This window comes from Macrobrachium nipponense, chromosome 20 (genome assembly GCF_015104395.2).
Source record: "Macrobrachium nipponense isolate FS-2020 chromosome 20, ASM1510439v2, whole genome shotgun sequence".
NCBI classification, from domain to species: Eukaryota; Metazoa; Arthropoda; class Malacostraca; order Decapoda; family Palaemonidae; genus Macrobrachium; species Macrobrachium nipponense.
In genome coordinates, this window is record NC_061089.1 from 45,334,080 (window position 1) to 45,349,222 (window position 15,143).

A 15,143-nucleotide genomic window follows, 5' to 3' on the forward strand; every position below is an offset into this window, starting at 1 on the left:
TGGGAAGCCATACAGTTCCTTGTCTGACCAACCAAGAAGCATAACATCCGTTGCCAATGCTGACGGATCTGGAACTGGAGAACAATAAAGAGGAAAACATGAGATAAATGGAGAAATACAAACATATACTAGCTAGTTTTCTAAGCTACAGATGAAAATATGAGATATTGAGTGAGCCGCCTACCTCCCTGTACCAGCCAATGAACGGCCACCAAACAAACGACTCATAGGCATAGGCCTCACCCAAGAATCTACCTGAAGTGAACCAGCTACAGCTCATGACTTCACTCCTAGCAAAAAGCTTTCCTCTTCCTATTTCTTTCCAATTTGGAAAGGTGAGAGGACAAAATTTTCCAGTTTCAAGTCCCAGTCAACACATTCAGTACAAGTCAGATCCACCGAACACACTTGACCTCTGCAACCCATACACACTGTATACGTCATATTGCACCTTCTGCTGCAATAACGAGTACCAGTCACACTTAGGTCAGACATTGTCAGAAATAAATTTACTAATCAGTCTCAAATTCAATCCAAATGACAAATATAGGCCTGTAAATAACAGACTAAATAAATGCTGAAAGGCTATCAAACGAATCCAAAATACTTCACCGACATCTTAAAGATACAACCAGTAAAGCCTATGAAATCCCAAAAAATTTTGCTGCTGCTCACAACCTTCGTCAGAAGCTAACAGAAAAAAATTGAACTCTGCTGTGTTGTTTCCATTCTTCCCCAAAAGTGGGTGGGGCTAGATATCTACACCAAAACAAACAAAGAATCGCTACTACAATTTTCAAATTTTATCTGCCAGTACTTAGTTATTGTTAGCTTTGTAATTACTTGGTATGTTACATACTTATATATAAAAAAAATTTCTGTAAACACCCTGAAATAGTAATTTGTTAAATTCCAACTGATCTAATGAAGTTGAAAATAACCAATTTCAATTCACACAGGAACTTGCATCACTCAGTGGAGGTACTGTGGCAAAACCCAAACTAGAAGAAAATTTGGACCCAATACGTAGTGTACTACACTGCTTGTGATGATCAGGTACCTGTATGTATATTGTTTTAATAAAAAATATATAACTGGGTACATGTGACTCTCAAGTGTTAGTTTACAGTTTCGAATAGGAAAAAATGGAGAATTATAATTTATATACAGACTGGATTTACTGGACTTACCTAATTTTTCCAAAGTTGCAGGCATTACTGTGTCATCTGTTGGGAACAGTATCTGACGAGATAAAATATTTCCTTGCCCATCTATTTCCAAAGTTACATTTGCTTCTTTTTTGGGTTGACATGGTGTTGCTTTGTGAGTCTTGTAACATGATACACTACAACTAAGGATAAAAAGTAATAAGTACAGTAACATATACTGATCTTGTGTTAAAATATCAATGCACAAAATTAAAAGTACAAGAGTCAGTGTTGCTTAGAAATCCAAAGTACACATAATTATACTTAAGAGAAGTTTTACATTAAACTTCTATTTTAACAGATAACAATACTATACTGAACTTAAAATATATTTTTCTGGGTTTGACCTGTGTCGGCCAGTGAAATGTTCCTTATAGCACTCATTTTTAAGTATAAATAATTGCTAAATATACAAGAGAAAAAGCCATATGGAATGCCAGGGTTACTACCCACGGCTCGCTCACCATCACAGGGCTTCGGTATAGTATCTGGGGCGAGTGGAAGCCACTACCAGAGGTCCTCTCCCAATTAGATATCTCCTTTCTCAAATTCCCCTGCTCTAGAGAGGAGCTGTTACAACGGCCATCTACCGCCCGCTACTGCTACTACTATCGCCCTGCCCGATCATTCCTTTCATAGTACTTGTTTTGTTCGCACATGTGTGACTCTTTGGCAAGTTTGCAGTGATCCTTTCGCGATGTCTGATCGTCAGGAAGCATCTTCACCTAAGTTGAGTATTTCAATTGCCATTTTGTTCACAGTTGGGTAGCGATGCATGTTATATGATATTGTTTTGACTGATGGGTACGTAGTGGGGGCCCAGCATGACGCCGCTCCCGAGTCAGCCATCTTGGGTGCATCATTACCTGCGAGCGTTATCATAACAACCTCATTACAACTTTCAATCAGTTCCTTGTACTGATTGTAGTCTTGTTTAGTCATTGACTTAGGCATTTGTGTAATTTTTATATTAATTTTGTATTTGATAAGGTCGATAGCCTGACGTGAGTTGCCTACCCTAGCCTACCCGACCAGATCTGGAATAGGTTTTGGAAGGTAGGCTAGGCAGGGGTAGTATCCCTATACCCTTCTTATATGAGTATATAGGCTAACTGGACCAAGCTGATTCGTTGGTTTGGTGGTTCAGCCAATACCAGAGAGATTTCATCTCCTGGTACGTATTGTAGGCATTAGCCTATCTTGCCTGACCAGATCGAGATTCGATTTAGAAGGGTTAAGGTAGCCCTTATAGTGTCCTCCTTTGTGATGTCCTAACAGAGCCATCCTAGCCTACCTGACCAGATCGGAGTTCTGATTTTGGAGGGTTAGGCTAGCTGCTCAGGTGGGCTTACACACACACAACCCCCCCCCCCCCCCCCCCCCGCCTTCTCACATCAGTGCCTCCTATAATACCTTATAAACCATTTATATGTAGTGTGTGCCTTTACCTCATATAAGGTGTCAATTGACCTAACGTCTTCTGCCCCTTTAGTAGGAGGTTGGTTCATGGCTTCTCGGAAGGTAGTACCATCTGACCGGTTGCCATGACCAGGCGATCACGAGCTTACCACTCCAATCTGCGATATCCCTTCCATTCCAGACCCACTCCGGTGGGATTGTGCTTGCTCGCTGACCATTAACTTTACTGGTAACAGCAGCTGGAGCATTGAACTCGGTTTGGGGGGGCTGGTTGGAGGAGCGGGGTAGTTCATGAACCTCTGCTGGTATGACCTCGGGTTGGTGTTCACCTCGGCGAGGGATGGCCTGCCATCTCACTCACTGGGATGGTATACACCGGGATCTGATTACCATGGTTGATGCCACTCTGTTTTCCATATTCCTATACTGTTTTTGCTGCTTCCCCACTCCGGTGGGACTGGAACTAGGCTAGAGAATTCGTTCCCATTACATTTGTAATGGCTACGATTCCCCAATGTGATCAGACTCAGGCTTAGGGCTCACCTAGTTTCCCTGTTCTGCACGTATTAGGCCAGCTCCGCAGGCTATAGCTATTGCAATAACGAGAAGGTGGATTACAGAGTGGGCAACGACAGGCAGAGCTTATTTTATGTAATTTTAGAATTTTAGAATTTAGATTTTAATATCTCTAATGGTATGTATCCGGTCCGTATTTACTACAGCAGGAGGTGTCTCACCCTCCCGGGTATACATACACTGGGACCCTACTTACCATGGTTCCCGCCGCTCCTTTTTCAATACTCTCTGGTGTTGATATCTGCTTCCCACTCCAGTGGGGGTGGACCGGGGCTTAGAGAAGCGCTTCTAGAGGATTGGGAATTGCTACTCCGGTGTGATCAGACTCAGGCTCAGGTTTACCTTTTCCCTGTTCTGCTCGTACCAGGCCAACCTCGCCAGTCATAACTACGGCGAAAGTGAGATTATAGATTCTGGAGCACGCAGGGATATTAGGAGATTTAATTGTGCATTAATAGTGAATGTTTACCTTCAATTAGTTAAGCACGCACATATCGCCGGATCCAACTCCAGCGGAACTATTTAACGATACTCATGTATCAATTTAACTTACAGATGGTACACTGTCAGGAGGTTGCTTGTACGGCGGTTCTCCAGCAGCCGTGCGGGCATGATGTCTGCAGATCTCATACCGGGTGTGCAGTCTAGGTGGACAACCTCCAGGTAAGGCACCCTGATGGCTGAGAAGTGTGTTACGTGCTTGTGTGCGACGTAACTAACGAGTCAGTAGGTACCATTCTCACCTAAGTGATATTCTGGGGATTACAGTGGTCCCCCCGTATTCGCGTTCTCCGGATTCGCGGACGGACTCGGCCCCCATTCGCGGGATTTTCCGACGAAAATAATCACCAATTAGTGTATTTTGATGTTTATTTTCATGACTAAATACATTTTTATGATACAAAAATGATTTACTAATTTTCAAATATTAATTTTGATTAATACTGTATTAGTAAGTTTAATAAGTTTAAATATCACATAATAAAAATAATAATTTCTCTCTCTCTCTCTCTCTCTCTCTCTCTCTCTCTCTCTCTATACTACAAAGATGTATGTTTTTTTTTTTTGTATGATAAATAAATTATTTACTCTTTTCAAATATTAATATTAATTTATACAGCAATAATATCAATTCATTAAAGAAAATACCATAGTGAATTAGTAAGATTTTAGCTTATAAATTTAAAAAATTATGGAAGTATAAAGGAATTCCCAGTCTTCTTTCTCTATAACTCCAGGTACTAAAACTGTCATACGTATCAAGTTAAGTGACAGGAGGGGGAAGGAGCTGTTTTGTTGCTGCCATCAAGTGCTCATGAAATCCCCCCCCCCCCTCTCTCTCTCTCTCTGTCTCTCTCTCATTTACTGAGACTCGAGATTTTTTTATAGTACTTGTACTATATGTTTTTAATACTTTCAAATAATAATAATAATAATAATAATAATGATAATAACTGTAATTACAAAATTCCTATTATGTGATAGTATTTTAAAGAAATACAATACTAATCTATCCATGTCACTTTTAATTAAGGCTAACTCTCTCTCTCTTCTCTTGCCACACAAGATAATAATGTGTCATAGTGGTAACTCCCTCCCTCTCTTTCGCTGGAAGTGTTATAAGTATTTTTTGAGAGAACAGAGAGATAAACACACTCTCTCTCTCTCTCTCTCTCTCTCTTTTTACCAAGATGAAAGAATTTTTATGGTACTAGTATGTAAAATGTTTATTGATAATTTCAGTTATTTAATAATAATAATAATAATAATAATAATAATAATAATAATAATAATAATAATAATAATAATAATAATAATAATAATATGTTTTGTTAAAAATGACTGCTGCTTCAGCACTATTAATCTTATAAAGAGTCTTCTCTATCTTTCTGATGACTCAACCGAATTTTACCATGCCCTTTGGTGCGTTGCTCGCCAGTCTAAGCAACAACGAGAAAGCCGTCATCAGAAAGATAGAGAAGACTCTTTATAAGATTAATAGTGCTGAAGCAGCAGTCATTTTTAACAAAACATGTCTACGAGAGGGTCTCCTTCCGAAATAATAATAATAAAACTGTAATTACAAAATTCATAATGGTAATATTTTAAAGAGATGAAAATTACCTTTCCATTTCACTTGTAAGGATAACTCCTCTTTCTTACTGAGATGAGAGAATTTTTATGGTAAATGCACGTGTTTATTTTATTTTCAAATAATAATAATAATAATAATAATAATAATAATAATAATAATAATAATAATAATAATAATAATAATAGTAGTAGTAATAATACGATAACTAATATCAAATGAAAATTCTTCCCTTCATCTTTTTCTGTATCAATTTCCCTACCCCATAACTCCAGTGACGCTCGGAGCTGGGAAAGTAACAATGCCATACAATGGTCAACGAATTTAATGGTTTTATGTAATCTCTCTCTCCTCTCTCTCTCCTCTCTCTCTCTCGTTTTTCTCTCTCCTCTCTCTCTCTCTCTCTCTCTCTCTCTTACTGAGATGAGATCATTTTCATGGACATGTATGTACAAAATTCATATCTGAGTATTTTAAATACAATAATCATTCCATTTCTCTCTTTTAAATACTGTAAGGACAATCTCTCTCTCTCTCTCTCTAATGGTAAAATGTTTAAGATGACTTTAAAATGATATTAATAATACCAATTCAATGGTATATTTGATGTAGGATAATACTTTAAGTAGACATTTGGTATTTGTGATTTCACATACAATTGTTTCCTTTGTAAAAAGAAAATGGATGTCTCAAACAGTAACAGTATGAAAGAAAACGTGCATGACTGAATACTTATGGGGGGGACTGAATTATTTTCACATACGTAACTAAGTCATGCAGTACGTACATAGTATGTATTTATGTATAACCATAAAATGTATGATTTACTTAAAAACAGTATTAATAATATTTCAAAGATTAATATGAACCATAATAGGATATTTTATATATATTTGATGAAGGATGGTCTTTTTAGGGATACTTTGGTGTTTGCATGTTCAGGATAGGAGTTTATGAGCATTTTTAGAGGGGGGTTCCAAACATTCGCAGATTCTAACTAGTATTCGCGGGGGGGTCTGGTACGCATCCCCCGCGAATACGGGGGGACTACTGTATATTGGATTATATTGAATTATATTGGATAATAAATGTGACAACCATGACAAGAGGACCTGATTCTACTATCTCTTACAGACTCCTCAGGCCCTCAAGGCCTCCTCGTTAGCGACCCTCAAGGTCTGGGTAGGCGGGTTTGTGGCAGAAACGTCAAGGCCAAACAACCCTACATGCTGTCGGAGGAGGTGTTCCCTCCTGTACCCCAACGCCAAGATCTCGGCAGCTGTAGCAGTGAAAGTGGCGGCCCCATCATAGCCAAGATACGCGAGGAGACCCAGGCCTTCCCAGAAGAACAGGAGGGACTATGTGAGGAGGTCATGGAGGAAGTAGCAGCCATCAGCCTGGAACGGGAACCCATGGTCATCGACACTCAGGGACAAGGTAGGGAGGTAAGTGAGGCAGGTAGCCTCCGGGCTAAAGTTCTTACTTTTAGCCCAACTCATTCTTCCTCTTCCTCCTTCCAGGGATTTGCTGGGAAGTCCACGACCCGTAGGGACAGGTCGGGCTCAGTACTCCCTAAAGTTAAAACCTTTATGAAGAAGTCCCTACCGAAGGCTACCAAGCCTTCTAAGCCTTCCAAGGCGAGCTCCGCCAGTTCGTCATCGGCCCCCAAGCCATTGGCGGACTTGGCCAAAGCTACTCCTCTGCACCAGGGGTCGAGAGCTAAAGGTCCCAGAACCAGACCAATGGAGTCCGGCTTTGATCCAGCGACCTTCTCGAGCTTGCTTATGCAGGAGATGGGCAACTTGATACAAAGTTCCAAGAGATGTCCTCCCAGTTCGTGTCAAGTCTAGAGACATCGGGACAGTCAATACAGTCTCTGACCCAAAGGCTTCAGAACCAAGAGAGCTTGATGGCGGAACTCCTCCGGTCCGGACATACGCAACAGTCTTTTGTTGTGCCGGACGCATCCAAGCTACCGCCATTCGTCAATAACAACCCATGGCGGTTTGCTCTTCATGCTCCCTTTTCAGAAGGCATGTTGACGATCAAGGGTTGTGGGACCCGTCCAGTGGAAGACTACGAGTTCTTCCCGGCGCGCCTCCAATTCCCCTTCCCGGGCTACGCCCAGTTGACAGAGAAAGCATTGGTGAGAGTGGATAGGGTCCCGAAGGAGACAGTAATATACCCGAGGGATCAGGCTCAATTGGCGTGGGTTCGCACCCTATCAGATAAAGGTTCCTACACCATGTTTGTGGTAGGAGACGACACTCCAACGCCATGTACATCAAAGGTCGTGGAGTTAACCTTACAAGCAGCAATGGAAGAGAAACCAATGCCTCAGCTCAGGGAGACAGATCAAACCTCTCTGCTCTTCCCTGGAGACCAGGAGTGATGGGTGGATGCCCCATCAACATTCACAGTGGACAGGCTCAACCCAGACTGTGCTTCCGCTCAGTTCAGCGAGCACTTACCCAGGATTCCGGAGGCCATGATTAAGGCGGAATACGAGGCAAAATGTAGACTGAGTAGGTCCATCAACTCAGTCACTACAGAAGAGATGACAGCCACTGTCTATGCTGAGGAGCCTCTATTCCGGGTCTTAACGAAGTCACTGTTAAGACCCTCCAATGCGAGGTATATGACTTCGCCGTGGCCAGAAGGAACTGCAGGAAGCATGTTTTAGCCGATGCTTCCATTAGGCATGAGCCCAACAGGCTCATTAAGGCTCCAATCTGGGGAGCCAACCTATTCCCAGATAGCATGGTGAATAGCGTTCCCGGGGAAGCGGCCAGGGCTAAGCAGAACCTTCAGGTTCGCTGGGGCCTTCCTTCAAAGAGGAAATTTGAACCCTCCGGATTGCATCCCAAAGGTAGGAAGAGGCCTAGGAAGTACCAGTCCTTCCAGACCTACCAGTCTTAAGCAGTGGTACAGGCAGTCCCTGTAGCCCAGCTTAGTCAGCCTTCAACGTCAAAGGCTCAACCTCAGCAACAATTTGTCTTGTTGCAGAGCCAGCCGTCTCAACAACCCCAGAGTTCGGCTACGTTTGTTGCATCCCCGGCCTTCAACGCTTCCTTTGAAACACAAGGGGCATTTCAAGGTTACAATAGATTCGCAAGGGGTAGCATGGCAAGAAGGGCCTTCCGGCACAGAACCGGCGCCAGAGCCCCCACTAGAGGAAGAGGTTTCCGAGGAAGCAGAGGAAGTAGGACCTCATCGAACCAATAAGACTCTCCAGGTAGGAGGGAGACTGTACCTCTTCTGGGACCATTGGACGTTTAGCACGTGGGCCCACAGTATAATAGCAAAAGGCTTGGGGTGGAGTTGGATAAAAGGGCCTCCTCCACCGATCAGTTTCCACCAAATTCCAACGGCAGACCTATTAGACTACACCAAACACCTTCTTCAAAAGAAGGTAATAGAGAAAGTCAGGCACCTGAAATTTCAAGGACGCTTGTTCAGCGTCCCAAAGAAGGACTCGGACAAACGAAGAGTAATTCTGGACTTGTCCCATCTCAACTTATACATTCAATGCGACAAATTCCGCATGCTAACCGTCTCGTAGGTGTGGACCTTACTTCCCCGTGGGGCCGTCACCACCTCTATCGATCTTACAGATGCTTACTATCATGTTCCAGTAGCAAGGCATTTTTCTCTCTTCCTAGGCTTCAAACTAGGAAACCAGGCTTATGCCTTCAAGGTCATGCAATTCGGGCTCAATATAGCGCCCAGAATATTTACAATGATAGCAGAGACAGTAGTGCAGGAACTAAGAGCTCAAGGAATAATGCTAGTAGCTTATCTAGACGACTGGCTCATTTGGGCAACCAGCGACAAGGAATGTCGCAGGGCGACAGCCAAAGTAATAAAATTTCTAGAATATCTTGGATTCCAGATAAGCAGGAGAAAGTCCCGCCTTGTCCCGGCGTCACGCTTTCAATGGTTGGGAATACAATGGGACCTGACCACACACAAGCTATCTATCCCGCCGGAGAAGCGCAGAGAGATAGCGAAAGCTACGAGACTATTCCTCAAGAACAAGCAGGCGTCTCAGAGGACCCAAGAAAGTCTTAGGTTCACTTCAGTTTGCTTCAGTAACAGACATTCTGTTGAAAGCCAAACTGAAGGACATCAACCGGGTATGGCGGACAAGAGCCAACAGGAGGCTCAGAGACAAAATCTCCCGGATCCCGCCGATATTACGGAAGAGACTTCGTCCATGGACGAAAGTCACGAACCAGGCAAAGTCGGTGCCGATACGATTCCCTCCGCCGTCTTTAGTAGTCCACACAGACGCCTCACTAATCAGTTGGGGGGGCTATTCTCAGTACAAGAAGGTTCAAGGGACATGGCCGATAGCATTCCGCCAGCTCCATATCAATGTACTAGAAGCCATGGCTGTATTTCTGACCCTGAAACGACTAACTCCGGCCAGAAATATTCACATCAGACTAGTCTTGGACAGTGCAGTAATAGTTCACTGCATAAACAGAGGAGGTTCCGAGTCGAGCCACATAAACCATGTGATGATAGCAATCTTTTCGCTAGCAGCGAAATACCATTGGCATCTGTCAGCCACTCACCTGGCAGGAGTACGGAATGTTATAGCGGACGCACTGTCCAAAACAACTCCGCTGGAGTCAGAATGGTCCCTCGACGTAAGGTCATTCAATTGGATTTGCCAACAAATTCCGGGCCTTCAAGTAGACCTGTTTGCCACAGAATCCAACCACAAACTAACGTGTTATGTGGCTCCCAATTTGGACCCTCTGGCTCACGCCACAGATGCGATGTCCATAGACTGGAACAATTGGCAGAGGATTTACCTATTTCCACCAATAAACCTCTTAATGAAAGTTCTAAACAAACTCAGATCTTTCAAAGGACAGATAGCTCTGGTAGCACCCAACTGGCCAAAGAGCAATTGGTTTCCTCTTCTAGTAGAGTTGAGACTTCATCCCAAGCAGATTCCCAACCCAAGGCTGACTCAAGTAGTACAAACGCAGACTGTGTCAGCTTCCTCAAAAATTCAGAATGTCCTAACTTTATGGACTTCATGAAGTTTGCGGCACAAAAGGATGCCAATATTGACCCACTAAACACTTTGCTCCCAGAGTCAGACAAAAGAGAATCGACGTTACAGCAGTATGATTCGGCAGTGAGGAAGTTAGTCACCTTTCTAGAAGACTCAGAGGTTCAGACAATGACTACAAATCTGGCAGTTTCATTTGTTAGAACTTTGTTTGAAAAAGGTCTAGCAGCTAGTACCATTACTACAACTAAATCCGCCTTGAGAAAGATATTTCAGTTTGGCTTTAACATTGATTTAACAGATTCGTACTTCTCGTCTATCCCGAGAGCTTATGCTAGGCTGAGACCGGTAGACCGTCCTCACACGGTCTCCTGGTTTTTAAATGACGTACTCAGGCTAGCTTCAGACACTGGTAACGAATCATGCTCATATATAACCCTTCTCAGGAAAACATTATTCTTAGTGAGTCTGGCCTCAGGAGCCAGAATATCTGAACTGTCAGCTCTCTCCAGAGAGCCAAACCATATTGATTTCCTCCCGTCTGGAGAAGTTCTGCTCTCCCCAGATCGAAAATTCTTGGCAAAGAACGAAGACCCACAGAACAGGTGGTCTCTGTGGAAGATTGTCCCTCTTCCACAAGATCTATCTCTATGCCCTGTAAATACGTTGAAAGCCTATCTGGACAGAACTTCTAAAAAGTCTTCGGGCCCCCTATTTATTAGAGAGAATGGTGGAACCATTTCCCTGAAGGCCATCAGACAACAAATTCTTTATTTCATTAAACAAGCCAACCCGGATTCAGTTCCCCAGGTACATGATATCCGGGCAGTGGCTACCTCAGTTAATTATTTTCATCATATGAACTTCGATGACCTTAAAAAAATATACAGGTTGGAAATCTCCGACAGTATTTAAACGCCACTATCTAAAATCTTTAGAGGCCCTTAAATATTCGACAGTGGCAGCAGGGAACATTGTCCCCCCTGATACAGCCTAGTTATATAATTGTAAATCTACTATTCTTAAATTGTTAACAATTACCTTTTAGTACTTTCTCTCACCTACCTGCCTCGCTTGTAATCCCTACCTTTTACCTTTTGCCCTGGACTGGATTGCATATCAACCCACTCCTGTATTGTACATAGTTTATTAAGATTGTTTTGTATATATTAACTATTGTACTCCTTGATGGTGGTATAGTCTTGGTCATACCAGAATTTTGTAGTTATATATTTATTATTGTGATGTCGTAATATTAAGAAACATTATGGATAAGGAGCTTTATTAAAAAGCATTAAAAGTCAAATAATTTTTATTTCTCCTTTCAGAAGCTTTGTTTACACTCTATTTGCCAAGCTTCTGTGGCCAATTCTCTGTTACTATATCACTGGGCGACATAGGTCGAGCCCAGAAAAGGGATTTTGACAAAGGAAAAATCTATTTCTGGATGAGGACCTGTGTCGCCCAGTGAACCCATCCCCCTCTTCTCTCTTCACCCTGAGCTGGCCCAAGCTTGGGTGCGTATTTCAGGAATGATCGGGCAGGGCGATAGTAGTAGCAGTAGCAGGCGGTAGATGGCCGTTGTAATGGAGCAGGGGAATTTGAGAAAGATATCTAATTGGCAGAGGACCTCTGGTAGTGGCTTCCACTCGCCCCAGATACTATACGACGCACTGTGAGGGTGAACGAGCCGGGAGTAGTAACCCTGGCATTCCATATGGCTTTTTCTCTTGTATATTTAGCAATTGTTTATACTTAGAAATGAGTGCTATAAGGAACATTTCACTGGGTGACACAGGTCAAACCCAGAAATAGATTTTTCCTTTGTCAAAATCCCTTTTTTCTAGTTTATTCCAAAATACAAACCTAAAATGTTAAAAAAACCAAAGCTTTTATGAAGGAGGATGAAGAAACGTAAACACCTGAAGGAGGATGAGGAAAACATAAACACAAAGTCATAAACAGATACTAACAGATCATACAATCCACGGAGTCTCCGTGACACAACTGACTTTACCCTTTGCTTCATTAGCCGCTGACAACTTAAATGCCCGGTCAGGAGGAGGGAAATTAAGTATAATTTATGGGTTTGTATTTCAATGTGTAGACTACCGGCGCACAGGCCAATTTTTAGTCGTCTAAAGATGTGAATAACTGAATATATAACTGCAGACAAAGAAGAAAAGTGAGTGATGAGAATGATACTTCTATCTACCATAAAACCTCATTAGAAATCACTTGTCTTGCTGTTACTACAGGGCCTAAAGAAAACTTTTCGGGTGACATATCTAAAAACCCACCAATGATAGCCTATTAAATCAAAATTAGGCTTAATACTAAATGCTCTCCTATACACTAGCCTTAATTAAGGATGCACCATCTTTTGTGACATTAGCATAGGCTCTCAGAAATACAAAAGAGTATTTTTAGTAACTGGTTTTCTAACATCCAATGGGCAGAAAACCCTAATTGTACCCTCTCTGACAAGCTGGTCCACACCCTTTATCATCACAAGTCCAATCTCTCTCACCAAGCTTTAGTTTATTTTCTAGCTTCTGGTCACCACACATCCTGGCCAAAAAACTCTCCAAACAATGCAAAACATAACTGTTATATTATTTTTAAAAAACTGGAGCAATAAATTTTCTTTCAAATGAAAGTTAAGCCATTTCCAATGATGACTGCTGCCCACACTTTTTTATCAGTTACTAATGTATAAACATGTTACAAACAGCATGCTTATAATTTGTACACACACATCCTCCTTATAAATTTCCTACTCTATGTAACCTATGTTATATCTTATATATATATAGAAGCTGTGTCTGTTCTTGCTGATAGTACAAAACCTGTCATTTTTAACACTTCTAAAACTGGCTTCAAGGATTATATGAAATTTATCCCCAAATGTAAAAAAATTCAATACGTATTTAAAAATCCAAAATATTCACTCATTTCTTTTCCTACTTTCCCATCTACTAATCCATTTCATAATAATGAAATCCTACCTTACTTTCTTACTGAGAAATTACATTACAGTAGCGCCTCAGGATATGAAATTAATTCATTCCGAAGCGGCCTTCGTAACCTGATTTTTTCGTATCTCAAACTACATTTTACATGTAAATTGCCTAATTCGTTCCAAGCCCTACAAAAACACCATAGTAAATTTTATAATAAAGCTATATTGACCAATAAACAATGAAATACAGCAATTTGGACCATTCAATACCTAACTTAACCTTTATTGTAGTACATACCTGTAAATAAAGTGTATTAGTGTACATGGTACAAGAAATACTGTACGTACATATTTAGTAAAATGTGGAAACTTACCTTTCGAGTGAGGCGATCTCCGAAAGTGGCAACAGAAGAGGAGGAGGACAAATGGCAGAAAACATGAACACTTAACTTTACGAAACATTAAAAAATGGCAGAAAACATTAACACTAAACTTTATGAAAGACATTAACAAATGGCAGAAAATATTAACACTTCTTGATTATCTCCATCTTCGTTCTCCATAGAAAGCATCCTCTTCTTTCCGTGAACTTCAGCAACATTCTTAGGACCCATGGCTACTAACGTAAGTAATTAAGTTCACACACAACACGATAAAGTAACTTACAGTACAATGAAAGCAAAATCACTAACACGAATTTACGTTAACAAACGAAATATATGTGAACGAATTAATTTCAGTGTTTACGATAACACTGCCGCAAAAAATGGTCAAGGAACACCTTTACATAGAGGCATGATGGGACAGATGCTGACCAATAGGAGAGCAGGATCTTATGGCGGTGACTAGCATCAGGAACCAATGGGAGAGTGGGAGGATGGTGGTGAGTCTACTCAGTTGGCGGCGCGCGAGTTTTAAAATTGTTCTCAGCGGTCCTGGCGAATCTCGGACTTTACCCTTTTGCAACCTGAATTATTTTTGTATACAGAAGCAAAAAATCTTCGTCTTTGATTTCACAACTTGGATTTTTCGTAAGTAGTGACTTTCGTATGTCGAGGTTCCACTGTATATAGAAAAAAATTGGGCAGTTCATTTCCATCACCATCATAATTACTAAATATTCATGCCCGACTTTTCCTTCATTGGATTAGGCATGAAATGATCTCTACATTTCCTTTTGTTCTTTGCACTTTCTCATGATTTTCATCAGGTATGTTTGTTTGTTTGTTTGTATGGTGTTTTTACATCGCATGGAACCCATGTTATTCAGCAACGGGACCAACGGCTTTATGTGACTTCAGAACCACGTTGAGAGTGAACTTCTATCACCAGAAATACACATCTCTCACTCCTCAATGGAATGCCCGAGAATCGAACTTGCCGCCACTGAGGTGGCAGGCCAAGACCATACCGACCATGCCACTGAGGCGCTTCCATTTGGCATGAGCCTTCGCCCAACTCCTTACTCCATAATTTTTGGGGTAGTATTCTAGCAAGTTTTACCATTTTTGTAAAACTCACAGTATTATTATCAAGCCTCTAGATGCCAGGGACAATCACCTCATCCTTGTTACTCTCTTAGGAAAGAATAATCTGGGAATTCTGAAGGTTCCCAGTTACATATCTACTGTAGATCCTTTTTCTTATAAATGTTAACTTTTTTAAAGATATTATTCTGTTTCCTTACTGCATGGAGTTCCATCATTCTTTCAACTAGTCACAGAATGCATGTCAGGCATCCTCGTTCATTCACTCTGGAAATCAGCAGCACCAGAATGCTAAATTCAGGGACTAGTTCTTTCCCTCGAATTCCAAATGCTGTTCTGTATTACATTTGCATTTTTGTTTTTCTCAATC

At 41.5% G+C, this 15,143-nt stretch overlaps 1 protein-coding gene across 2 annotated transcripts in view; it reads right to left on the minus strand.

Annotated features, from left to right (window-relative positions):
* Nucleotides 1-15,143, minus strand: part of LOC135225401 (zinc finger HIT domain-containing protein 3-like) — a 49,176-nt gene that overhangs the window by 33,494 nt on the left and 539 nt on the right. For both annotated transcript variants that reach the window (XM_064264743.1, XM_064264737.1), the window contains exon 2: nucleotides 1,191-1,351. In XM_064264743.1, the coding sequence (XP_064120813.1) occupies nucleotides 1,191-1,351 (161 nt within the window). The remainder of the gene's footprint in view (nucleotides 1-1,190; nucleotides 1,352-15,143) is intronic.